The sequence below is a fragment of the Lonchura striata genome, chromosome 1 (assembly GCF_046129695.1).
Source record: "Lonchura striata isolate bLonStr1 chromosome 1, bLonStr1.mat, whole genome shotgun sequence".
NCBI lineage: Eukaryota > Metazoa > Chordata > Aves > Passeriformes > Estrildidae > Lonchura > Lonchura striata.
Genome location: NC_134603.1, coordinates 93,021,422 through 93,049,050, shown reverse-complemented (window position 1 = coordinate 93,049,050; position 27,629 = coordinate 93,021,422). Strand labels below are relative to the sequence as shown.

General features: G+C 43.5%; 1 protein-coding gene across 1 annotated transcript in view; it reads left to right on the top strand.

The window, feature by feature from the left end:
• The first annotated feature begins 1,375 nt into the window (after positions 1-1,375).
• The window catches only part of BMP6 (bone morphogenetic protein 6), an 88,433-nt gene continuing 62,179 nt past the window's right edge, over positions 1,376-27,629 (top strand). The window contains exon 1 of the mRNA XM_031503948.2: positions 1,376-1,802. Coding sequence (XP_031359808.1) covers positions 1,376-1,802 — 427 coding nt within the window. The remainder of the gene's footprint in view (positions 1,803-27,629) is intronic.

Here is a 27,629-nt window from a genome sequence, read left to right as displayed (position 1 = left end):
TAGCCTCCACTTCTGAAAATACTGTATTCTGTCCTGAATATTCTCAGCTGTGTCTCTGGGAAGCTGAATATGAGCTTATTGCCAGATTCTGATTCTAATAAAGTTAATGGAAATTTTGCCAGTGACTTCAAATGGTCCAGATATTATTCTCGGGCCAACTCCTGTGAAATTATCCCAGTTCAAACCTAGAGCAATTGCACTGATTTCAGTGGGACTAGACAGGTTTTACTCATCCCGTCCAAGGAAGATCCATGAAGTCAGAGATCAGGGTATGGAAGAGCTGCCTTTCGCTCGACCAAACGGCTGTTATTGGAGTAATGGATGGTGTTTGGTTTGGGTTTTCTTTCCACTCTTTGATGAAAGTGATGAAACCAGAGCTGCAGCATTACTGTAGGAAGGGGTATGTTCTTTTCTGGCAGTATAGCCTGCTCTATAGGATGCAGACCGGTACTCCATCAATCAGAGCTGGCTTGGGGTAACTGGGTACTCCCAGCCATGTACCACAGTTCCATGTTCAGTTTTGCAAAATACTCCAGAACAAAAAGAAAAAAAAAAAAGGGAAAAAAAAAAAAGCGCTGTGTAGTATGTCGTAACTTGCTAAAATGAACCGCAACGCTTATTCAGATTTAGAAAACTCCACCTATTTTCAGGACAAATAGCCAACACCCTCTGGAGGCAGGAAGGGTGGCCGAAGCCCTTCCTTCAATAAGAAACAAGACGGCAGAGTCCAGAGGCAGCCGGAGCCGCAGCTCGGCGGAGCGCCGCTCCAGGGCAGCGAGCCCGCGACATCCGACGGGGCCGGCGCTTCGCAACCTGTTCCTCCGCCGCCCCCGCCCCGCTGTCCGCCGCCGCGGGGCCGCGCTACCTGCGCCCGCTCCCCGCCCCGGAGGAGCGGCCGCCCGCCCCGCCGAGAGGCGGGCGCGCCGCTGATTTGCTTTCGCTGTCAGCAGCCGCGCTCCGGCCAGCCCGCGGGAACCGGGGCTGCAGCCGCGGGAGCCGCTCGCTCGCTCGCTCGCTCCCTGGCAGCGAGAAAACTTTGCTGCTCTTCACCCTGCTCCTTCTCCCCCCGTACGCAGCCCCCGCGGCCCGGCGCGGATCCCCCGGGCAGGGGCATGGCGAACTGAGCGGCCGGAGCGGGCCGGGGGCGGCCCCGCCGCACCTGAGCGGCGGCGGGCGCGGGGCGCTCCGCGGCGCGGTGCCCCGCGGGCGGCCATGCGCGGCGGCGGCGGGGCCGAGCGCTGAGCCCCCCCGGCCTGGCCGCCCCCCGCCGGCCCGGGCCGAACCCGCCGCGGGGGGACAGGGCTGGAGGGCGGCGGGCGGCCCCCGGGGACAGCGCGGAGCGGGGACGTCGCCCGCCTGCGCCCGGCCGAGCGCCATGCCGCGCCGGCTGGCCTGGCTCTGCTGCTGCTGGGCGCTGCTGAGCGGCGCCTGCCGCCCCGCCGAGCCCGCGCTGCCCGCCGAGGCCGGGGAGCCGCCGCCGCCCGCCGCCGCCTCGGGCTTCCTCTACCGGCGGCTGAAGTCGCACGAGAAGCGGGAGATGCAGCGGGAGATCCTCTCGGTGCTGGGGCTGCCCCACCGCCCCCGGCCGCTGCCGCGGGAGCCGCCGGCCCCGCCGCCGGGACGGCTGAGGGCGGCGCCGCGCTTCATGCTGGACCTCTACCACTCCCTGGCCGAGGGCGCGGAGGGCAGCGCGGGCGCGGAGCGCGGCGGCCGCCCGCCGACCCCTGCCCCGCCGCTGCCCAGCCCGCAGGACAGCGCCTTCCTCAACGACGCCGACATGGTCATGAGCTTCGTCAACCTGGGTGAGTGAGGGAAGGCGGCAGCGAGTCCGGGGCTGCGGGCAGCTCACCCAGCCGCTCGCCCGTCCCGCGGACACCCCTGGCCCGGGCAGTGGGGACCGGCGGCCGCTCCCGGCGGGGCGCGACGTGGTCGGGGCTTTGCCGGCCGCGACCGCCTTGGACTGCATGGGTTTCGGCCAGGAGGGCAGCTCACTTCGGGGAAGGGCAAAACCTCTCGCAAACAGTAAAAAAAGAACATACCCCAGCATGCAAAACCTTGGGGGGACGGAGTGAGAGTAAGGAAGAAAAAAAAGAATAATTATTTTTTTAGTCCTTGTTCTGACGGTAGTGGTCAGAGCCTGTAGTTTAGAATTAAGTGCTCGCTCTGCTTCTTGGGCAGCAGAGCTGGGGTCATGCCGGAGTACAGGTTGCACTCGCTCTATGCAAGGTCCAGCAGCAGAGGTGCCTTTTGGGCTTGAACAAAGTACAGCCATGCTACTTGACAGTGTCCTCATCTTCTTTTAAAATATTTTTTGTTTGTTTTATTTTAAGGGATCAGAGCTAGTATGGTGGTGAATATGTGTACTACTCTGTGTAGGTTATCCTGGTGATTGAGCATGGGAATGTGATAAAAATCTGTATCATGTGGAAATCTTAAATTAAGTTTTTTTAGATGTCAGCCTGCTCTTTAAACAAATCATCCTGTCAGCAATGTGAAGGGCTCTGAGGCGGGCACTGCAGTGAGAAAGTCATTAAGTTTTTTTACTTAAAGGAGCTCTTTAGTACTATGCAATAGTAAGGAAACAGTGTAATTAGATTCAGCCTAATGTGGAGAATGAAAATATTTCAGTTGGCAAATAACAGTTCCTTTTTTTTAGGGAATTCATGTGAAGCTCAAGTGTCTTAGCTGATCAGCTGAAGACTTTGCCTTTTTACTTGTGCTACCAGAGCTGTGTGCCAGAATGACAACAGCTTATCTTGTTTAAAAACAAAAACCACAAACAAACCAAACCAAATTTATTGTGTGTTTATCTTTTGGAGAAGGAATATGTCACTGCAGCAGGAAATTTCTCAGAGCTCACAGTACTGGTACAGGTGTTCAATAGTTTTGTGCTATGCTGTGGCATCCAGAAACAGGAGCTGATTAATTTTTGTACCTGGTGGAAATCACATAGTTGGTCAGAAGAGTTGCTAATAGTTGCTGAAGGATTTGCCCACATTGAAACCGAGGCGACCACGACTAGTGGGCATACAGCTGAGCTGCCTTAGGTGCTCAGACCTTCCAGGAGCATGGAGCCCTGTTGTCTATTTGTACTGCAGGTGTGGACCTGTCAGGGTCCCATCTGCCTTGTTTCAAGTCAGCTCGGGGATGTTTAGGTGGTGCTGCCAGTTCAGAGCTCGGATGTATTTGATTGAGACATCCTGAAATTGACCATCAATGGAACTAGCATGGTCTGTGGTCTCAGCTCAGAAGCCAAGATCTAGGAAATACTGTATAGGTTTTAAATCCAAAGGGCACCTGGTTTTCTTCCCTCCCAGCCTCCCCAAACCTCTCTGTCCTTTGAGTATACAGAGGTGCTGCTGCTGTCTCTGTTCTTTGCCTTGGGGACTTTCAGGACCTATACTTGGAGCTGTGAGTTTAAGAAACGTGGTGCTGACTGTAGCTGTCTGTAAGCAGCCCCCATGTCACATTTTACTTGAGGGATGTGAAACAAGGTGCCTGCAAGGGGCTAGGCAGTTCCCTAAAGAGCTGATTTTAGAGAGAAGTGTGAGCATGTGGTGTTTAAGAAGCTTTAGCTGTTTGTAAGGCACCAGGAGAGTATTATTAGATGGTATAATCTGAAAGTATGTGTTTCTTTTGAAAATAACCCCTTCCACTCATACGATCCAAATCAGTTCCAATAATTTGGATCTAGACACTTATGTAACAAAGAGGAAAATTATTCATGTAATGTAGTAAAATAGTGCAATTGAAATGCTAGTTATGCGTCTCAGGAAGCATGAATCAACTGTAGAAATTTCTCATCAACTTCCAAATCCCAAGCCATAAACCATAATGTCATTTAATGTGATTGTTTGTTACCAGAGTGTTGACAAATCGATGGGCTGGGACTGAACAGCTGTTTGGCTGTTTTCTGTGGCTTCTCTGACATACCAGAGGTTTTTTTTGGTCTTTCACCTGTGTATTGACATTTACTTTTCCATTTAACAGTAATTCAGGTCAGAAAACTAGAGGAAGCCTAAGGTTGTATTCCAATATAGAAACCAAAGGTTTGATGGGAGAAAGCCAGCTTGTGATCTGTCAAAGTAGCTTATTAGATGAAGTCAGAAATGCAGCAAAAGACAGTGCGATCACAGCAGAAAGGGAAGAATTCTTGATTTCAAGCACACTGACTAATCCAATGAAGTATATGTCAAACAACCCTAAAAACTCACAGCTGGAGTCTGCTTATAAGTGGACACTGCCAGAATTATTTTAGCTGGGGCTTTCTGCATGTGGCCATATATACAGTTAATTCAGTTAGGTTAAAACTGACTTCTGAAGAACTTTACGTTCAACCTTAAAGATTTCCAATTCCATTATTGAAGAGGCAACTACCAAAGAGATCTGAGGGACATATGCTGTTCTCTCAGGGTAAGGAGTGTATGGTATCACCTGGATATATAGGTGAATGTGGCTGTGTGGGTGTCAAGTCAGTGTGGCTGACCTGCCTGCAGGTGCTGATGCTGCTTCTGCTGCAGCTCAGAACCAGACAAAAGTTTGATGCATCTTGTTGTTCTGGAAAGCCATCATCTAGGTCAGCTGTGCAGAGGAGTCCTACTCTGTCATGAAAGTTTGCAGGTGTTGATGTTCTTATAAAAGTACATTTAATTTTTCCAGCCTTTTAGCCCAAAGCGAGTCACTAGCTTGTAGTCACTGCTGATTTTAAACATGCAGGGCTCCAGCCCTTCCTGACCAACCTACATCCTTCAGTCTGGGGACACGGCAGATGTGTTTTCTCTCTGGGGAAGGCTATGTTACCATATGTGCTAAGGGTATGAGTCCTCTTTGCAAAGGTCTTGCAAAGCTGAGGGACTTTAGTGAGGTTTAGATTATTCAGGCAGCGTAGGCTTGTCCCAGTCTCAAAGGTGATGGTGTTCTTGGAGATGGTTTCTATTTTGTTTTGTGGTTTTTTTTAAGTGAAACAGGAAGGTCACAGGTGTGGAGGTTCTTCACACACAGGGAGTTGCTGTTTTACAGGGAGGACAAGAAGTATCAGTCTTTGAAATGGGGAGTCTGGGATTTATCTTGCTTACCTGGTAGTGTCTGTATCATGGTGTGGGCAATGATTCCCAGAGGGGCTGATTATAAGGGAGCTTAGCATGTCCAGGGTTTCCAGGAGATGCTTAGCACTTAGTTTTATGAAGCACCTGGAGAGCAGTATCAGGGAGGAGAGATAATTTTTTGTTCCCATTACAAGAATTCACACAAGATATAAACCAGTTTAGATACTTTAGATAATACATTTAATCTATCAGGTTAAATACCAAAACATAATTTGACAGAAAACATAGCCTGTCCTTGGTAAATCTGGTCCCTTTTTTGGGAAGAGGATCCTGGAAGTGTCTATTTCGGGTGTTTTCATTAGGATGAAGTGTCCGACAAGTGCCTGTTTCTTTTCATTTCACACGTAGGAAGTCTGGATAGTTAGCACAGATGGAAACATCTGCATGGATTCACTGACAAAGCAGGGTACCAAAATTCTGTGCTGTGGAAATGGCTGTACAGCAGGGTTGTGGGGCTGGGGTGGGGGGGTGCACTGTGGGCCAGCAGGCATCTTTGTGAAACTGTTCAGCTCTTCTTGTAGGAAGAGCCTTGATATAAAATATGTGGCGTGTCTTGACACAGTACTGTTGGGAAAATAATATCTGTTAATGTTTCCTATCTGAAAAGTGTACCTTCCTCATGGCACGAGATACGGTTATCTCCTCTTGGCAGAGCAGCCCAGGGTTGGTATGGAGATACCTCTTGAGGCAGTGATGCTGGATTGACAGCTTGAACCCAGTGTTCTCAGGCACATCAGTGCTGATGGGAAGGGGATCTGCACCCTGTCCTCTGTTTCACCAGCTGGTGTCTACAGAGTAAGAAAAGCAGCAAAAGACAAGACTCTCAAAGACTTTGCTACTTTAACGGCATCCAGAATTATTTGTGTGTCATGAAAGGTGCTGTGAAGCAATTCTGTGTCAGAACGTGGTCTTCACCCATGTCTTCCTATCCTGGCATCCACACTGAGAGGAAAAACAGCTATGCACTTCCTACAATCAAACCCAAGGAATTCAGTGGCAGTCTGAGTTTGCCATGACCCAAATCTGGGGCTGTTTGATAAATGTGCAGAAGTCTTGAATCCATCAAACCCTCCAGAGATACGGATCATAAAAAGTGTGCTTTGGGGTGTGGTACCTGGTTATTCAGCATTGTGGCTTTTTGTAGCAGACTAACAGCACTGATTCACTTTATGTCTACTTTTGGAGAGAGGGTGGTTTTCCTTTTTATCATAAGATCCACAGGTCCCTTGGAAGGGCTTCATGCAAAAGGTTGAGGGGAAGCTCACCTTTTGCCAGGCAGTCGTGCAGTCAGCCCTGAGGTCTCAACACTATTTAAACTGGGGTTGTGGTGAAAAGCCTCTTCTATTTTTGAATCTCCAAACTCCAGGCAATCCCCGTCTTTCCTGCAAGACTTCAAGTGTCAGCTGGGGCAAGGGTGCTCCCTTTCAGTGCAAGGAAGTTGCTTGGAGGTAGATATAATACTTGTTTTACGAATATACTCTCTCCTTGCCTATAAAGTAGCATCTTATGGATGTGATGCCTTACAAACAGTCTTTTCATCTTTTTGGCAGTGGTGACCTACCAGATTTCTGTCTAGGAATGATCTTGCACAAATCCACAGCACCTTAGATGCAAGCAATATGTCTTTGTTCTGCACAGCTTTTCACAGGAGGGAAGCAGTGCTCCAACATCCTTACATGTGTTTCTAAAGCAGGTGAATTTTTTCATCTGAAGGATTTGATCAGCCCACCTGCCTTTTTCCCAGTACCATGCTTGCAGTTGGGAGATAGAAAATTGGGCAACCAAGATGTATCAGGGATGTTGCGTGATTGTATTGATGGGACCATACCATTCATACTGTCATCCCATCTGTTTATACTCTTGACCACGTGTTGTAAAGGTCAAGACATCTACTCAGAGGGAGTAACTGGAGTGTGGATGCTGCAGGTCTGGCTGTGCTGCCAGCTGGCTGTGTACCGCCTCACTTGCTCGGTATGTGAGCAGTGTCCTCCACGTGTGTCCAGAGTAGGCCAATATTAGAAATCATGAACCTGATGATGGGAATGAGTTTACTGACTTCTGCCAAGCCTTGTATAGTGGGTTTTGATGCCAAGACAGATTCCCAAGTGGTGAAGAGCAGCTTTATATTTGCTATTCAACTGATGCAGCTTGAGATCCTCATTTATGTAATCTCCTTGAAGTAGCTGCTGCTTGTGAGCTGCCTGCTAGTGGGAAGCTGCCTGACAACATAGTTAAAGAAAGGGTCTTTTAGAAGTCCTCAGCTCCTCTGCAATTGTAATTTGAGGAACTGTCATCCTTCTGTCTTTGGTTAGGAGCCCTAGAAGATGTGTGGCTCCTGGAAATGCTGCTCTTCAAAACCTGTACTGTTGAAATAAGTGTAGGGTCATGTGAATGTAAGCAATTTATCCAAATCTGACTGTCATCTGGACTAAGCTACTGGAAGCAGACAGTGTGACATTAGTAGGATTATTCTCTGTCTTGTGAAAGCTTTTCAGAGCTTCAGAATTTACAGTCTTAGACTTCAACATTTCACACAAAATTTTCTTCCAGCAACAACAATAACAACAGCAATTTATTATAATTTAAGAAGCTAGTATTGCCAAACCAATCTTTATTACTTAAATCCAAATTTTTTATCTGTAAATAAATGAAAAGTTGCATTTTGAATTAGAAACCCAGGTGTGGGACTGGAGGTTTTTTGTTTTTTTTTTTTAATTTAATTTTTTTGTAAAAATAAAAGCAAGACTTCCTAGTTCTTTCCCTCCAAAAAAATTGAAGCTAAACCACTTTTTATAAAAAGGTTTTCTTTTGGCAATTTTTTTCCAGCTCAACATGGCTTTAGCAGAAAAATCACTTGGGCAGCTGTCATGGATGTCTTGTGCTGAGCTCCTGCTGGGACTGCTTGCTGCAGGCTTGTAACTCTGCCAAGGAGCTGTGGATCCTTGCTGGGTCTAGCCTGGTGCATTGCAGTGGTTACACTGTCTCTTGTAGTTTTAAATATAAACTTCTAAGCCGTGTTTGTGATTTAGGAGGAAGGAAGGTGGTGTTTAGACTTTCCATGCCGTGGAGTCACGATTCTTTTTAGGTCATCTTGCCTCATTGCTAACTTATAGGGGGTTAGAGGAAGGTATGATTTATTTGGGATGTAAACAGTCTCATTGTGTGCTTCTGCTGTATCCCAGCAGATGCACAGCTATGCTGTAAAGCACAGCCCATCTCCTCATCATTTAACATTTCCACTTGACCATTTATATAGCAGTGTGAAGCAAAGAGCAAGCGCTATTGCCCAAATGGAAAAATGGCTCATGGGTGAGAGATTCCCATTCGTTACAGCAAATATCAGACCTCAGAGTCTGGGAGATGGAGGTTAAGGACTGGAAAACTGTCGACTGCCCACCTGATTCTTGGATCCTGGTTTTGGGTCCTAGATTCCCTGTTCAATGGAACAGCAGTTTTAAACTCAAAGAGGGTAGATTTAGATTGGATAGAAGGCAGAAGTTTTTCAAACAGCAGTAGTGAGACACTGAAACAGGTTCCCCAGAGGAGCTGTGGATGCCCCATCCTCAGAGCTGTTCAAATCAGGTTGGATGGGGCCTTGAGCAATCTGTTTTATTGAACAGTGTTCCTGCCCATGGCAGGGATTGATCTGGATGACTTTTGAAGATCCATTCCAGCCCAAACTGCCTGGAATTCTAAGTGGGAATTGGAATGGCAGTCAAGACTGGGATTCTGTAGCTATGATATGCTGAGGGTGAGGAGACATGCTGAGGAGCATTCAGTGAGTAATTTCTTTCTACCTTTCTTTCAGTTGTGACTGGCAGAGGAAGAGGAGTGGTGCCTTCTGCAGAGCTGCAGCCCTTGCAGCAGGGGTGGCTGGCAGCAGCACATGAAGTGGCCCGGAGCTTTGCACCCAGAGCAGGCTCCCACACAGTGGCTTTGGGAAGGGCATGTGGCCGCAGCTGCTGCAGGGCTGTTGCAGGAGAAAAAAGCTTAATTAAAGAAGTTGAGTCTCTGTGGGATTGCAGGGGTGTTTAATACTTCGTAATGGACTTTTATTCCTAAAAACTGCTGTGGATTGGGTCTGGCATTTCCTGAACTTTTAGTTACTTAAGAAACAGTCTTTTAGTGTTGGGTAGAGTTTGGAATGGATTTTTTTGTTTGTTTGCATTTTGGGTTGGTTGGGTTTTTTCGGTGATGTAATGAGATTTTTTTGTTTTGTTTTGTTGTTAAGGGCACAAAGATTTTGACAGCCCTGCTTTCAGCTCTTTTTATTTTACGTAGCAGTGTTCATCATAGCACAATGACAGGATTGAATCAGTGGTAGCAACAGTGGGAACTTTTGGCAAAAAAGGATAATGTAGACAGAGCCGAAGTGTTCTGCTAACTAAAACAGTAGCTGTATTTTTCAGAGAGCTAGACATGACTGTTTTGATCCAATGTGGTGTTAATCACAAGAATACATAACTGCTTTCCTGTGAACTTTCCCCTTAAAAATACCCAATGATATCACCTGATGTTTTGCACTAATGCTCAGTGTAACCAGAATTTAGAACAGCTGGCTCCATATAAACTTGGAACATTCATAGGTCAAATATTAGTGTGTAAATAAAAACAGTTTGAAAATGAAAACAGAAGCACAGTATTGGAAATATACTGAATGTGCAGATGTACTTCATGGCTTGAATAGCTTTACAAATTAAACAAGACAGTGTTAACAATTGTTCTGAAGAGTCAAATTTCCTGATAGTAAATGAGAGAGTGTTTTCAAATAGTATTCCAAAGATGCGTTATTCCACGTATGTTAATGGTTGTTTGCAGTGTAAGAAATGTATGAATTGGCTATTTGAAACACTCTTCTAACGAATATATATTTGTTCAACCCAAAATCTTGTCAAGCGTAGATCTACAGTTTCTTTTGTCAAGTGCAGGCTGTAAAATATGCCATGTTTAAAGCATGCACAGAGATGTTTATGCTGAAGTTTACTGCTGCAGCTTTCTTATCTTGTCGCTCACCGCATTGCGTTTGTGTGGTGTGTATGGTCAAGGTATTAGACACTCTGTTTGTACAAGGGCTGAAGGGTGACATAATGTCTATTGAAGCACAAGTGTTAGGCTCCACACCAGGCAACAAAGAGCACTTAAAAAATGAGAACAGATTAGAGCTCATGAGTAGGGTCTGATAGTTGCACACGTAAGCCAAGAGGTGTTGGAGGGAGGAAAGGGTCAACAGCTATAGTGTGAAACAGATGTGCCTCCTTGCATCCTTGTCTCTCCTGGGTTTTCCAGACCACTTGAGAGAGAAATCCAGAAGAGTAAGGCTCTTAGCGGTCAATTCCAGTCTTTTTACAAGGAATAAAAATATCCAAATAAGTTGGAAAATAAGGTTTAACTGTAACTAACATGTACAAGATGCAAAAGACTTGTCTGCCTCTGCCTTTGTAGACTCTGTAATAATACTAAGTTGTTTGAACACGAACTCTTGCTGCAGCCTAGCTTCTGTATTTTTCAACCTGCTTTAAAGTACCTGGATGAAGATTCTGTATCAGGGATTAAAGAGGTGGTCAGAGCTTTAATTCCTCATGGCACAGATGCACAAGCTCCCTCTGTCCAAATTCAGACAAACAGAGGTAGAGGTAGCAGTCTTTAATCACCAGATGCTCTGCAGGAAAAAAGGATGCATTTCCTATGTCACTTACCATGGGCTTACCAGTCATGTTTCTTCACTACTTTTGGCCACACTGATGGTGTGGTGCAGGAAGAGGCCTTACAGATGTTTAATGTACCTGAGTCTTCATAATGATGCCAGGCTTGGTTCTTCAGAATATTCATGTGCAAGCAGGGAGAGGCTTCTCTGCAAGCTGTGACATGTATGCACAATTTTGATGCAAAAAAGTAGGAGGATAGTTCTAAAATTTAAGCCTGTTTTGAAATTCATGTTTTAATATCTACACAAAGATTTGATTCACAAGTACAGAATCCAGGTGCTCAACTTAAATGATGAAGGTTGGCAAAGAAACCCTTCATTTTAGAAAAGCAGCAGCCTCTCTTGCCCACAAACCATCATCCTGAGACAGCATTTCAAGCATGCAGACCTTTTTGCTTAATTATTGTAACATCAAACATCTTTCACATGAAAGCGACCAAGCAGTGGCTATGCAAGATAATGACTTGTTTATAAAAATAATTTAAACAACATATGAAAAGGATAAACATGCGTGTCCTGCCAAGATTCACTGTATGTTCTGCAGGCTGTGGTGATTGTGAATTTCTTGGCTTGCTCTTTCAATTTTTTTTTTTATTTAAAAATTTTTTTTTTAAACCCACAAAGAAAAAAGGAGAGAGTGGAAGGGAATGAAATGATGGGAGACTAGAAAAGAAAGAGTTCTCATATTTAAGGAAGTTCCAACTTATCCTATGGAAGGTAGCTGGAGAGAAAATACATTTGTTTAATGTATTACAATAGATTTTCTCTTTGAGATGTCTGTGTCTTGTCTCTTGCATGTAATAGGTTTTACACTTTAATGATTGTAGCATCTGTCCTGTCCAAAAATGTTCCATTCTGCAGGATATGTAATGCTCGTTACTTGCTAGACAACATCAAGATACTACTCTGTCTCTTATTTAAAACCTCAAACACTTCATAAGCATTGAACTCTCACAGTGTGCTCTGACACATGTAAATCACTCTCATACTGATTTTCCAAATAACTAAGCTGAGGCTCAGGGGTTATGACTGGACCAGGGCTGTGATAAGATCCCTGAAATTCTTGCTTCTGGTCTTGCAGTCTCACCTGTTTTACTGACCTGGTAAGTCCTCCAGTGCGTCGTGGAGCCAGTGAAACAAGAGGGTCTTATCTGGTGAAACGTGGCTTTTTTCAGGTGGCAGCATGGATCAGCTGGAGCCTACAGGTTCTCACTTGGCTTAGGCTTTAGTTCTTCCTGCTTGTAAACCCTGGTTATCAGTGTTGCACAGTATGTGCCTTCTGCAGCCATGCTCCGTTAGGGACATGGCTCTTCAGACATGCTTGCCAACAGCTGAACACAGGAGAGATGAAAGAGGTCACAGGCTAGCACATGTTTCATTTGAAACTATTGGCAAGCCTAATAAAGGTTTGGTTGACTTTTGGTAATGCCCACACTGCAGGGAAGCTAATAGTCAATGTACTTTTGAATTAACTCAGAGTTTTGTTGAGAAGCTCCCCATAAAAATGCAGCGTAACAGCTGAAGTTGGCATAATGATTCCTTTGTTTCAGAAGCTAATGGGATTGGGTCTGCCTGATACTGTTGCTATCTCTAGTCTCAGTAAAAGCAGTTTTATGGGGTCCCAAAACAGTCTGTTGCTTCTGGCAGTCAGAGAGCTGGCAGCTCCGATGCACTGAGGCTTGAAGAGATAGTTCATTAATTCATGGCACTTTCCAGAATAAACATGGCAAGCCTTCTCTAAAATAACAGACGGTAAATCCTCCTTGTCACTCAAGACTGAACATTTGTCTTCAGAAGGGGGCCATGAAAGAAGCTGTCCATCTCCTAATGAATGAAAAAATAAATAGAAGAAGAACTGTGCATTGTGTCGTGCTTGACATGGTGAAGCTTCGGGGTGGAATAACAACAAACCTTTCCTCCCATCTTAGCCCTGTTAATTGTGGACCAAAAGCAAGCAATGCTCACTGGGCAGGCTATCAGATGGCATAAACTATCATAGCTCTCTGCCAGGGATCCCTGGTGGGAATGACAGCACTTTTTGCTCTTTCTTTGACTCTTTTTGGGAAGATAGGTGTCAACATCTCTCAGCTTCAGGTCCTCAGGGGTAGGACCTCTGGTCTCTCTGTGCCAGGAGACTTGTGAAGGTTGCTGCAAGCTGGGGTTGCTCAGAGCGCACAGATGTTTTGTGCAGCTTGTTATTTTCTGTGTTGGAGGCTATGAGTCAGATTACTGTTACCAAAATGTTTATGTGAAATCATTTCTGAGTCATATATTTGCATCATATACAACCTGTCTGACAATCAAAACATTCAGTGCTCGGCTAATGATTATACTAAGTTTTCCAACACTCTGCTCCAACATAGCATAATTACACGGCACAGTGCAATATATTACTTTGACAGGGCTCTTCATGCATCTTGTGATGTCAGAACATCATCATTGCTATTATTTTAAATTATCACAGTTTGTTGCACGAAACAGAGTTAAAAATAGAGGAGTTCCTCAGAAACAAAATGCCCTGCAAATATTCCTTAGCTTTTTTAGTCCCCCAAAAGAAAACATTTCAAGAGGTTGCATAGTACTTTTAACTTTATTCTCTCCAGACAGGTGCTTGATCAAGACTTACTGGTTTAATTGACAGATTAGCTGTGAACATTTGCCTGAAGTAATTGTTTGGTGCCTGCGGGAGTCTTTGGTAATTTCTCCAAAACACATTTTTAAGATAGAGCCAGAGTTCTTTTAACAGCACGAAGTCCATAAACTACAGTTTAATGCACTTTGTTTGTCTCTTGTGTGAGTTCTAACATAAATAGGAATTGCCTACAAACATATTCTGAGTAACTAGGATGAACATTTAAAATTACACTTCAGGTGTGTGAGAACTTGGCAGGTGTGTTTGCCACCGTGTTCCAGTGATTTCAATAACTCCTCTTGAACAGTTTATTCTAGAGCAGTATGGGGAAAACTGAAGTACCCCCCAGCTCTTTGCTAAGGTAATTATCAAGGAGATGAAAAGGGCATAGGGGCTGCTCTTTTATTCATTTTGAAATACATGTCCATGAAAAAGCACATGAATGTTCAAATGGAAAATGATGTTAGGACTGACTTGTCTGAATTTGGTTTACAGTTTCTTGGAGTTGGCTTTGGGAGCTTGATTATAAGTGTGAAGGGCACAGGTAGGTCCCTTTAAATATAAAATATTGCTGCATTTCATTGCTCTTACTGAGCTGGTAGAGTGCAAAGTGCAGGATAGATTATGATGACATTCTTTATGTTCCTAGTGAAAAAAAAGTATGGACAATACAGTAGTGGACTTTCCTGGCCACAAGTGACTGGGCTGTGCTTAGTAATTAGGGAGCCCACATTTGGAGCAATAAAAGCATCCCTGTGTAGTGAGCACCATCTTTGCTTATGAACTCTCCTTGGCCAGCATCAGTGGCAAATACATAATTGGTCTATGAGGACCAATATATTGTGAAGTGTAGTGGAAAATGCCAAAATAAAATTTCAGTTGGATGAAGTCCATTTGTCCTGTGCTAACTTCTAGCCCTGTAAACAAACACAGCTGCTGAATGTAGAATCAGTGCTCAGAGTGGTTAAAAACAGTGATGCATTGCTAGTGAGATCACAGCAGAAAAAAAATATCTAACACATGAGGCTGCAGTAAGGATCAAGACTATCCTCAGCTCTGAATAATTGTCTCTGTTCATCTATTTATGATGCTTAGAATATAAAGATTACTGTTGACTGTCAGACCATTCAGCTGGGACAGTCAGAATATTAAGTATTGATGAGCCAGTTGTCATGAACTTTTGCAAAAGAGTGAATTGGCAACCAAAGGCTTGATGAATGTATATGTATTTATTCTATATTTCTCTCTTCTATATGAATCACCCCTTTGGCGATTCATATAAAAGAGAGAAATATAAAATATCACCGCTTTGGTCATCTGGGCTTTGTTGTTATTTGTTTATATATATGAGGAATCATACAGATAGCTTTACCTGTCACTTCATCTTAATTAAAATGTCTTTAGAAGTACTGCAATACTGAACAAGGAACATGAGACTTCAAACATTAGACATCTCAGGGTCAAGCCTGCTAGGTCATTGGCAAAGTAGCAGCACTTACACTGTAATTTGTCTCACGGCCCAGTTATATGTTTTGACATCCCTGAGCTGACTAATTGCTCTGGGGGAAAAAAAAGACTCTTGGTTACTGTAGTTAAAAATTTCCAACCTCTTCTGTCCATCAAATCCATTATCTAGGGACTGCTGCATGGTCATCCCCAGAGCTAGCAGAGTAGGGCACTTTTGAACAGCATCAGTTTTAAAGTTTTGGGCATTTTATAGCCATTCTGGGGCTTTGACTTGTGGTAGGTGTGTCATTCCACGCTCTTGCGCAGCGTAGTTGGTGCCACCCTCTTCAGAAATCTCCTGGGGCTTGAGGAATAATTGGGTGTTCACACTGCTGTGTACTGGACTTGTGCCATCATGGATTTTGTCATGTCTGCAGAACACGACTGGGGTCCATCAGTGGCCCGGGTTCTGGAAACTCTCCTAGTCCCTACCCCAGCTCAACTACTGGCTGGCATGGAGCATTTAAATCTCAAACTGTCAGTCTGGCACGTTCTGTAAACACTAAATTGACTCAGAGTGGCTGGGTCTAGTGCTATAAACCATACTGTTCAGGTATTATTGCCAAGGAAAAAAAATTACCTGTAAATAGCAGACTTACAGCATAGGGGCTTATTTCTCTGCTTATGCTTTTTACATTTCCATTTTTGCACCAGCTTGGCAAGAAGTTAACTTAAATGTCAAAACTATTTTTATGTAAATATATGCATTATTGAATCTCTTACTCATAAAGCAAATAGTACTTTAAACCCACACAAAACAGCTGAAGCTATATATATTTTCTCACTACTGAATTTGGCTTTTAATAACTTGGAGTGAACTGTCCAAAATAAAGTTAGGAATCAAGGGCACTTTATTTTCCAGCTAGCAACATATGTGTTCTTGGCTTTGCACTGTACCAATCTGAGATGGAAGAAAACCTGGATTTGTACTACAGATCTTCTCAGCAATCAAGAAGAGAAAAATATCATAGTTAAGTAAACTAATTTTTTTTAAATTAAAATTTTCTAAAACTGTATGAAGCTACAAAAAATATGAAGGACAATACAGAGATGGTAGAGGCTCTGATATCAAACAGTGGTTTTCTCCTGCTGGAAGTGCAGCCTTTTGCCAGAGTCAGAGGCAGCAGTTACCCAGAGAAAAGATTTCACTGCTGCTATTTGAAGAGTAAGTACAGCAAAACTTGCCTTCAGCACGTACAGACGAAACCTCAGCTGAGGTTAGGGATTGTGTACTAAGCCCAGGTCATAGTGGCCTGGAAGGAGATGCTTGCTGTCCTTTGTGGTTTCATGGTTTGTCTCCATGTCCTGGATTTTCATGCCTGACTGCCCTCTTGCCTGTGGGAAGTTACTCAAGATTGGTTCTGGATCCCAAAGATGAGGTGGGAAAAGTCACATCAGGAAGTCATGCAGACAAGAGCTTGTTGCTGAATAATAGCTGGCCTGTGCTCTGCCACAGTGTCCTGGTGGGATCCACCTTGTTGCTGTCTTATTGCTCCCTGCCACACACTCAGTGTCAGAGCTGCTGTAACAGAGGTCTCCACTGGTTTTGCCTTGCCCTGTGCTGCAGCAGGAACTCCACGAGCATGTGGGTGTGTTCAGGCTAACTGGGATGCAAAGAAGCAAGAGAGAAGAGGGGAATCCTCAGCAGAATTGCGTGTGATCTGCCATCCCAGATTTCAATTCAAGCTTTTAAGTCAATTATCCAGCAATTCAGATAATTTCTGGCTGGGTTGCAGGGTATTTGCCTCTCACTGTGTGTGGCATGAAGGGCACACATTGCTACTTCTGCCCTTTTTTGTTGAATAAACCCAAGCTGTACTCGAGGAGAAAAAAAATGTTGGAGTGCTTTCTGGGGCAGCTGAGCTGTGAAAGATGCTTTGGTTATCTGAGGCTGAAGTACATGGGAAGCACAACCGGGGAAGACCCCTGAAAAAAGTCAGCCCTTGGAATGTTGGATACAATCACAAGCAAAATACGGAAGACTCCGCTAGAGTTGTATTAAATGCAGCAGCTGGTTATGGGTGGGTCATGTCCAGGAAATCACATGGGCTGGCCACGCATGCCTGATTTCATGGACATGAAGGAGACCAGAAACTCTGGAGAAGGAGGAATGACCTGGACCAGAGAGTGGGTCCATGGCTCTTGCCTGTGCAGTCAAGTGAGTTCGAAGGATGGTGACTAAGAGGTTCTGGTTTTCTAAAAATAATGCTTTCCACTGACTGAAACCACAGCTCTTACTGATGCAGCTTTTGATTATTTTACCTCTTATTCTATCTTTCCTAGCTTGCATGATTCAGCCTTATGTAAACACTAGTAATGGTGCCTCACTGCAGTGAGAGCAGTGCTGTCTGAAAAAGACAAGGCTCACGGGGGCAGGAGATCTGTCCTGAAAGCCATTTTGTCCATGAGATCCCCTCAAGGAGCTGCTGGAGTGAGGGGTCAGATATCTCTGATGGTGCCCAGAAAAGAAGTCTGAGGAAAATGACGCTGCTTGCTTTTATTGCAATGTCCTCTCCTACAAAATTTCATTGTAATGACTTTTGTTGTTTCTTGTTAAATGTGGTGTGTGTGAAAAGGCTGCTGAGAGTGGCGTGCTTCAGGTTGTCTTTAAACACAAGCCTTAGGGAAAAATTGAAACAACAAATGAATAAAGTGGTTGTGGTTTAACCTGAGGCATAAATACTATTTCCCTTTTTAAATATGTTTTTGGAAGGTGAGGGGAAACCAATTATGGTCGAGTTTAAAGCAAGCAGACTGTTCCTTCATTTGACTGAGATGTGTGATTAATCTTGACTGGCTTTTTCTTGGTTTTTAAGTCATTCTGTTTGTGTTACATTCAGTCCCTGAGCTTATTTTGCGAACCTTGCCACCTGAACAAATTAAGCACGTGTCTTCATGTGGTGTTCCCTTAATTAAGTACCTGCTGGTCACAGTTGGGACACCTATATTTGCATCTGCTTCTTTGTGTAGCCAGAGGACAATTAATGCTGCAGGTTTTTTCCCCAGCCTTTGAAAACTTTTTTTTGTGTATTGTGCAGATTATGTTAAATGATTTTAATGTTCTTTTTTTCCATCACTTTGTCATTTCTTTATGTGCTTGGAGTGCAGAGATAGTAAGCTAGAGTTCAACAGTTGGTACTTTCATTTGGAGTGGTGGTGTACACAAAAAGCCCAAGTCTGAACTAGAAAGGGAAATTCATGTTAGGACTAGCAAGGACCCTCAGAGCTATTGAAATCAAAGATGTTGTAGGCATTTTGTCCAGCAAACTCCACAGAAATCTGTTCCAGTTTTCCTCCATGTCTCGCAGGTCACAGGACTCCTGCCAGCTGCCCTTAAAAAAAAAAAAAAAAAAAGCAGTGAAAAAGTGAAAACCAGCACCTGCAGCTGTAAGTTGCTGGGGAAGATGTACTGGGAGCAGGAGAGATCAGCAGTGTCACTGGTGTCATGGGTCCTTCCAGCAGTGCTGTTAGGTGGTGTTCCCAGTTGGATGTGAACTGTTCTCAGTGTTACAGAGGGAAAAGAAAATACCTAACATGCAAACTTCTGCTGCTTTGATTTGAAGAAAATTTCATCACTATTCCTAGGCTGAGCATGTGAGAGATTGTCAGTAAGTCAGTAATGGGGCCTGAGCAGGCACTTGCCTCACAAGAGTCACTGAGGCTGTCTACCTTGGGTCAATCAACACCTGATGCTTCTTCACAGGACCACAGGAAAAGGCTCAGATTGTTGATGTAAGTCACAAAACGTGGGACTGATAAGGTGTAACTATGAGCCAGATGAGCACGGGAAAAAGAATTGTCTCTTCCCACTTCACTGTGCTCTAGCAGTACTGACAAATTTGACACCTCTGTCCTCATTTCCCAAGTTTCAAGTTCCTATTTCAGAGGCTGCAGGAACAGTGGTTAAGTAGGACAAAGCATACCCCATCTCTTCTCCCAGCTTTTCACGTGGATGCGTGCATGCTGTGCTCATGTGCTCTTCCCCTCCTGCTCAACACTGTCAACTTTCTGTCAGGAAAATCTAAAGTTTGCAGAGCGAAGGTGTTGGAGGTGGCTTGTGAGAGATGTAAAACACAGGTACTGCGTATTGGCTATGGGGGGGAAGGATCTGCTAGTTGAAATTTGGGTTTTTGTTCTGACTTGTGACATCTATATTGGTGTAATCATACAAGCATTGTTATTGGTAGGAGCAGTAACTGAAAATACTGTTCAGTGAATGCCTCAGGCACGAGCATTGGTTTAGATAAAGCTTGACTTTATATTCTTCTTGTGTGTGTGATGGAGAACAGCCTCAAAGATCTCCAACTCCATGCAAAATTATTTTGAGTGGTATGTGGCGAGTAGGTACCCTGTGTGAGAGTAACTGGTGTGTCAAGAAAATGAGACAGCTTGATGATAGTAGGGGAAAAAGCCCTAGAGTTGAACTGAAACAACATTTAGAGATTGTCTATTGGAATGCAAGCAGTAAGGGTTGTTCAATAGATTCGAAATTCAATTGACTCTACTCTTAATAAAGAAACAGCTAAATAAATATTTCAAGAAAACAGTGAAGTCAAATTGCAATAAATATGATTATTTAGTGCACTTTTAAGGCCCCAGGATGGGAATATATCTGCATTCAGGAAAGCACTTAAGCACATGCTTTCCTGAATAGGGACAGTCTAAGGCATATACTTAAGTGCTTTCCTGAATGTGGGCCAAATCCTCCTAAGAGTTTATTTTAAAGACACTCTGCCCTTAATTAAAACACTTGGTCAAATGTAACAATTAGGTGTCAGCTTGCTTACTGTCACACAGCCACTCTGTAACAGCAGGAGTTAGTGCTCTACAATGACTGAGAGGCCCGGAAGCAAAGGCTACTTGTCCATTGACACTGTGAGAGGAAACTCCATGTTTATGGGCCTCCCAATAGTTCCCTCTGGCAAGTGCCGGAAATCTAAAATAAATTGAAGAGCTCTGCCAAGAAGTGGCCCAAAACTGTTCACAGGGTCTGCAGTGGAACCAGCCTGAGCTCAAGGTTGGAGCTCATGCTGGTGCCATCAGTACGTGTGGTTGTACCTCAGTTATTCTGCCAGGTGTTCTGTTCCATTTATTCAGACGTTAAATTTTTATTTGATCATTCCTCACAAGCATCCAGTTGTTCTTTTTCTCACTCAGGTGGCTGGGAGCCAGTTGTGCTAACGGCATTATCAGATGTGCTGGGGAAAGTGGAGCTGTTGCAGTGCTGCTTCTCCCTGGTCCAGGGTCCTGGTTGGCTCTGAAATGTAGATGAAGCACTGGTGGCTCCTCCTGCCCTTCCCTGCATGGGGTGTTCGGTGCTTCCCAACTGGAGGAGCAAGAGTTGCCAAAGCAGTAATGAAGTTGCGTAGCTGGGAGGGACAGGTGTGACCTGGTCACACTAGTAATCATGAAAATGAAGTTGTTCTGGAACATGTTGTCAAGGATTCCTTGTTCCCTGAGGACGTGCCCTTCAAGCATCTCTTGTGGTGCCAGGAAACACAGAAAAGTAAGTGTTTTAGTCTAACATCTTGGAGGCAGACAAGTGACTTTGATGAGAAGATTTCCATACAGAGCTCACCTCAGGTCCTGTACTTGGGGCATCCCTCTCCAGAAGCCATTTTGGTGAAATGCTGGAAGTGATGTTGGATTCCTGCCTTGTAGAAGCCTCAGCTGTCCTATGAATGAGGAAATTCACCCTTTGGTTTTCCTGAGGAGTTGGACTTTATGTTTATAAAGTGTGTATGGTTTGAAAGCTTGTTGCATTTTATTTCTCTTATCTTAGGTTTAATATGCCTGCCCTCTAGCTCATAACTAAAGCCATTCAGTGTCTTCCCCACTTCTGCTGTTGTTATGGTGGTTGTCCTGCCTCACTTATTTTTATATTCTTTGCTCTAAATTTGTGATCTGTAATTATGGGATAGCTCACAGCAATCCAAGCTGTTGCCTTTTTGTATGTGGTTCTTCTGAGTGAAAAAAATTGCACAGGGTTTTCGTCAGGTTGCAGTAACCTTGATTTTTACATTAGCATTTAATTTCTGATGCCCAGGGATGTTAGATGTAGGAAGGATTTAAAACGTGAGGTGGAAGCAGGTCCATGCCATGTTCAAAGCTGCTGCTGAAAGATTTTCCCACACTAAGCCTCACACGCGGTTATCCCTTTCTTGTCGTTTTGGATATGGTTTCAACTTGAGTTTGGGAGAACTTAAAGCTTGTTCTTAGCTCTTCCTGGCAAAGAGCAAAGGAGAAAATATTTTTTTCTGGAAAAAGGTGAAGAAGGATGTAAGATTTGGTAAACAAAGATTGAAAATTGCATCCCTGATAGGTTGAATTTTCCACTTTATGGAGAATGTGCCAGAATACTACAATAAAATACATAATGTGTTTCCTCTGCCTCTTCCCATTGTAAAACTTGAGAGTCATGGCATATTAACCAAAACCAGATACATCCATTGAGTTTCCATACTCCGAAGCAGTATAGGGTGGGGTGAAGCTGGTATTAATAGGTCTATTCATCACAATAAATGTTCCTGGTAGATGTGGGTGGTTCAGACTCAGTGAAGAAATGGCTCAGAAGTGATCAGTCTCCACCCAGAGAAGCAGGAATTTTTAGCAGGGAGTGTCCCACATACCGGTAATAAAAAATGATGGCTAACTGAAGAGTCTTTTCTTGAAGGATTTTATTCTAAATTCAGGTGACCTGAGGTTTCATTACCACCAGGAGTCATTTTGGTTCCCCAGCTGTTTCCTAATGCAACTTGCTAATTATCAGTCTATGCTCCATAGGTAAATCTGCATTTGATTAAGAGCTGGCTTTAGGCTGTCATCTTCTTACTTGTGTCCCAGCATGCCATAAAACGCCCTATAAAATATGGAGGTTTTTGAGGGAGTTGGTGTCTGCAGCACTGACTGACATGAAACCAGCATTTTTGTGTATTTGTGTCATTATGTAAGTTGTACATTCTCTTCAGAAATTTATCTATTTATTCATGGGTTTAATTGCTATTTCTTTTACAGCAGGGCTTGGAGTTCGTAATGAGAAGTCTGTGCTGGGCGTTGTACCAATACATAACAGAGAAGACAGCTCTGCCCTTGACTGCTAATAGGACATGACGGGATGACAGGAATAACAAAAGGGGTGGAGGACAGAGTAGCAAAATGCTCAGAGATTAATAGAAAAGTATGTGTTTAGCCAGATTAAATAAATGGTTTGAAATACAGTGTGTTATGTATCAATATGCAGGAATATGGGCTTCCTGAGTATTTCATATCACATTTAGAGATTTATGAGTTTTTTTAATCTTTAACAAAAACTAAGGATTGTACAAAGTTTATTTCTGTACAGGCAGAATACTCATCTGTACCTAATCTTGCTTTCATGCCCCTGGGAGGCATGTGTACATGGAAATCATTTTTAGGCTTGTGCAGCTGAAACAGAAAATGAGACATCGGTGGTGTCTGGGTTTAGAGCTTGGATATCTGCTCATAAATGCTTGGTGGAGAGCAGAGGGATGTTGAGTGATGGACCTGTATTGATAGTTGGTCTCAGCAGAATATACAGAATCACTTGGCATTTTGGAGAACAGTGTGTAGGGGATTGAATCAGCTGACTAAATGGGAGAAAAGCAAGCAAATTTCTATTTCACTGTAAAGCCCAAAGATGGACAGAAAGGAATCTTTCCTCTTAAAGGTATTTTTTTGGGAGGATGGCAAGAGTTTATATAGGGTTTGTGACACAAAGCAGTCACTGAGGTAAAGGTAACCTCTCATTTGCTGCCTACATTGTTTCCTGTGGCTTTCAGAGGCTTTGTAGGCATGGCTTTGCCTTTCATGGTATATTCTACAGGGGAGCTTATGGACGCCCTGGAGGTGAGAGGAGCACATTCTTCCTGTATCTGCTAAATGGACTTTCTGGCCATTTTGATGTCCATACTGTGAAATCACAGAGACCAAATGGGTTGAACAATGGACAGAAGTTGCCTGAGAAGTCTGGAAATGCAAATGCATTCCCATTTCTTACAGTAATACAGATATTTGTCTCAGGTCTGAGTTTCTTTTCTGTGGGCTTTCTGCAGCAATTGAAGACAGCCTATGCCTCAGTGGAGGAACATTGTCTGTTCAGCTATGCAAGGGCTTGTAATTTGATCAAGTAATTCTGAAGTGGTTGCATTTTTGTGGATGAGTGTGGGAGGCTGCATGCCACGTAACACCCTTGCTGTCTTGGGTTTGACCATTTAAGCCTCCTGTTCGCTGATTACGCAAATGCTGAGGTTTCAGTCTTGGGGCTTAATTTCTGCATCTTCCTGTTCTTAACTTTGAAGAAAGCAGCAATCTCCACCACAATCCAGCCAGTGTTCACAATGTGAGTTTTGGGTTGGATTTGTATATGCTGTGGTTTGCACTAATGATCTGCTAGCCCTCATGGGTGAGAGGTGTCTGGTGCCAGGGTGAGTTTGGACACTGGTGGACTCCTGAAATGCATGGCAGTGAAGAATTCAGGCGGTAAATCGCGTTCCTGGTTGGTGGTGGTGACAACAGGTGAGTACTAAGTCAGGCTGGAGTGGAAAAAGTAGCCAAAAGCTGGGGCCCGGACTCTGCATTGGTGAGTGATGGAGGGGAAAGAAATGCGGAACTGGTGAAATAGATGAGTCTGGCAGAAACATTTCTGCACAGATTCCTAGGTGGAAGAGTGAGTGAGGTGGATTACTGATGCACTGTGTGAGCCAGCTGGGGTGTAAGGCTGCTGCTGAGCTTGTGGTCATAGCTGGCACAACACTGTAGAAATGCAGTGCTGTTTGTTGAAGCAGTGGTAAATGGTGGCATTAAAGACACTGAAAGAGTGTTCTTAAGAGTTTGAGATGCTGAATTACCCTACAAGTGATATTTTGAGGGAGTGGACAAGTTCACAAAGAAAGTTGGAGTAATTTTACTGGTGTTGACTTTCAGTGGTGCTCTAACCTAATCTCAACCACATCTGCAAGAAGGAGGAGAGGCTCTTGAACACTGGGTGCCAGAGTTCCTACTCCAAGTCATCTTTTGTCCTGTCTGTGGCCAGTCCTCCTTGGGGATGAGCTGGGTGCCAGCATGTTCCCCTCCACTTCCTGGGACCAGTCTGAGCATTCCTGCCACAGATATAAAATTATTCCAAACCTTGTTGCAGCATACGTGATTGAGGGGAGGGCTGGGCATGACCTCTGCTTGCCTCTTCTGGAAGTGCTGGGGGCCATCAGCTTGCAGTTGTTTTGGAGTCTGAGTTAGCGCACAGGTGCGAACAGTGAGCAGATGCAATTTGGCTTGAAAGTAATCCTTCCCTTGTATTTTTGATTAGTTCTATTCAATAACAATTTTGTATTAAGTAAGTATGACTTGTCATGAGTTGCATTGCTGGGTTTCAGCATTATTTTTGGTCAGTCTTTTTTTAAAAATTAATATTTCAGCTTTTTTAACAAAAGAGCCAAAGTGTTATGGTTTGGACTTTTTGAGGACATTATTCTTCATTCTATTGAAATAGAAATGAAAAAGGGAAGAAAAAGAAAAAAAAAATAGTGTCTTTTCCATTAAGAAAGAATCTTTTTTCCATCCTTTTACTGGCATATGCGATGATTATTTGCAAAAGTTTCTTTCATATTTTTTAAGAGCCCCCAGTCTTTTTTTCCTTGAATGAAATGTTTAAAATGTGGGAAACATCATTTTTCATTAACTTGATTTTTCATTTACTTAATTTTGGAGGGTTTTTCTTGCTGTGAGCTCAGTTTACCAACTGGAGCAACCGAGCTTGTCTCTTGAATCTGTTTTTGTCAGTGGATCTCTGCACAACCATTTCCCTCTTCCCTCTTTTTTTTTTTTTTTTTTCCAGAGTAGGATGATAATTAAAGAATCAGCCAAAAGATAGAGAGTGTGCATAGATTAAACTGTTACTCCTGATGAATTATGCAGAAAACACTCATCTCATGCATTGTGAAAAACACCAAGGGTAAAAAGTATCATCTTCTGAAGGTTAGCTTGTAGAGTGCAAATAAAATAACCAGATTGCAGCACTTGGGAGCAAATTTTTTGCTTCCCTTTTAAAATAATTGAAAAATCAGTTATTTTCATACAGTCATGCATAAGTATTTTAGTGTTGACCTTGCCTTTTCATAACTTTTTCTTCCAAAGCTCTTCAAAAATTCCTTTACTGTTTTTCTCTGATTTTTATCTCAGAACATGTGTTTTGGTCATTAAAATCATTCTTATACCTTCATTGTTTGACCAATTTTTTTGTTGGCTTATAGTCTATCTGTGTGTGTGTCTTATTATCAGTTCCAGTTAATTTTGTCTTATGATACGAGCGTGATTTCTTCTCCTTCCCTTCATCCCTGTCTTTCCCCTCCAAGACTCCCTTTGTAGTGCTAAGCTTCTGATGGCTGGAAGAGTGTGATGGTGTGCTGATCCTCCTGTTGTCTTGCCTTTGTTCCTGAACATTTTTTACTGGCCACCTTTGGAAACAAGGCTCTGGGCTTCCTGAGTTCTTGGTCTGGTCTATCAAAGCTCTTTCTGTGATCTCATCAATCTAACTCTGTCTGGTTAGGGCTGTAAATAAATGTGACTTGCTAAGTGCCACATCACAGAAGGATCAGCCTCAGCCCTCCATCAGCCTTTGCTGGCTGTTGTTTTGGTTGAGCAAATGAAAAGGAGGAAGATATTTCAGTTTTTGAGCTTGCCATGGAGCAGTTATCAAGAGACTTTATTGGAAATTGTCACTTTGCTTGTGTGTTGCTGGTTTTCTTTTCTGAGCAGCTTTGCTCAGGTATTGCCTTACAGCACCTGCCTCCAGGGTGTGAACTTGTGGGCAGTCCACCAAGGACCCACAACCACTTCTGTGATTTTTGCCCCAGTCAGCCTTTTCCCACATGAAAACTGTAGGGAGTGAATTTCCAGCCTTTATTTTTTGTGTATTTCTAGAGCAGAAAAGAGCAACAAAGATCAAACTCCTCAGGCTGTTGTCTTGACTGAAAAGAAGTTGGTTAATCTTTGTTCTTTGCTTTTTCAGTCTTAAGTTCTGAATTCTTCTATAGAAGTTTAGAAAGATACCTTTATATGTGTCATTTAATACCAGGAGTTATATTTAGTTTAGTGGGTGACTCAAGGGTTTTGAATATATGGCATCAAATGTAACTGTATAAGACTCATGATAAAACTTCTCAATATGGGAATGTGATGAAGTACAATATTGATGGTACAAGGGCATCAGCTGTACTGTGGCTGCAGAAAACTCCTTCTTCTTGTTCTGCTGGACAGATTGTGCACCAGGCAAGCTGTGTTACACTGAAAAGAAAAAGTAGGTACCAGTAACAACTATTTAAGTTCTAGACCTGTTCAGTAGAGGTCCTTGAGCAGATACCCAAGTGGTGAACTACAGACCTAGGAAAAAAGTAAACCTGTTATCAATATGGACTTCGAGTTATGAGAGCACAAACAGGGAGTAAACTTTTTAGGCAAGATTGTTTGGTTTGGACATACCTTCAATTAGAAAAACAAAAATGTGCAAACAGATGTTTCAAGGTTTTGTTTTGTTTTGAATTAAAGTATCCAGTCCTAGCTCAGGGTTTTTTTAGGCCACGTTCTGGTTCAAAGCAGGTGGGAGATTTTGCGACTGAATTAGAAAGCCCTGAAATGAGCAAAACCTCAAAAAGTGAGCAGCAGCATAAGTTGTAGTGATACCCATGGACATCACTGACCTACAGATTCAGAGTGGACAGGGAAGCTGAGCCTCTGCCAAGTGGCAGTCCTGCAGTGGGGCTGCTTTCACTGATCCTGGTCCATGTGCTGTGCATTGTGTTCTGGGAGGCAATGCTGTGTTTCTGTGTGATTTTTTGATCTTGCAAGAATTTTGTTGTTTTGGTTTGGGGCTTTTTTTTGCAGTCAAGTGAGTGGACAAATTAGAAATCTGTTGCTGGCATAAGATTTTAGTAGGGTTGTATATGTGAATGAAAAGGAGCTGCAGATTTAGTGTTCATGGAACAAGTCAATGGGATGGCAGTGAATGGCCTGTTTGCGGCTGACCGGCCCTGGAAATTAGTTGTAAAAAAGAGTGGAATGAATTATTCTGACTAACAGATCTGGGTTGTTCACAAGCTACTCATTGACAACTGGAAAATGGAATAAGATCTTTTGGCTGGTTAAATCCTTGAAGGATTATTAACCTTGAGAACAGTAGTGCTTGATGGGTGGGAGGACTGCTTCAAATAAATAAAGAAGCTAGTTCAAGAGTTTTTGTTGCTTTTTTCCCTTTCATAAGTTGAAATTTGGAAAGACACCTTTCATAGCAACTGTCAGGAAAAGTGAGTGTGATATGAATTACCCTCATCCCCTTGAGAATCCTCAAAGAGCTGGCTGCTGTCAATCTCAAAATGTCTCTTGATGATTTTGAGAGGTCATGTCCTGATTTTAAAGGGCAAGAAAGAGGATGACAGAAATTACAGGCCTGTGAGTCTCACTTCAGTGCCTGGTTAAGTTATGGAGAAGATTATTGTGGGAGGTATGGAAAAACACCTGAAAGACAATGCAGTCAATCAGCCACAGCTTCATGGGAGGAGAGTCCTGATTATCAAACCTGATTTCCTTGTATGGCAAGGTAACTCACCCTGCTGATCAAGGGACGCCAGCTGATATAACCTTTCTAGATTTCAGTCAAGATTCTGATAGT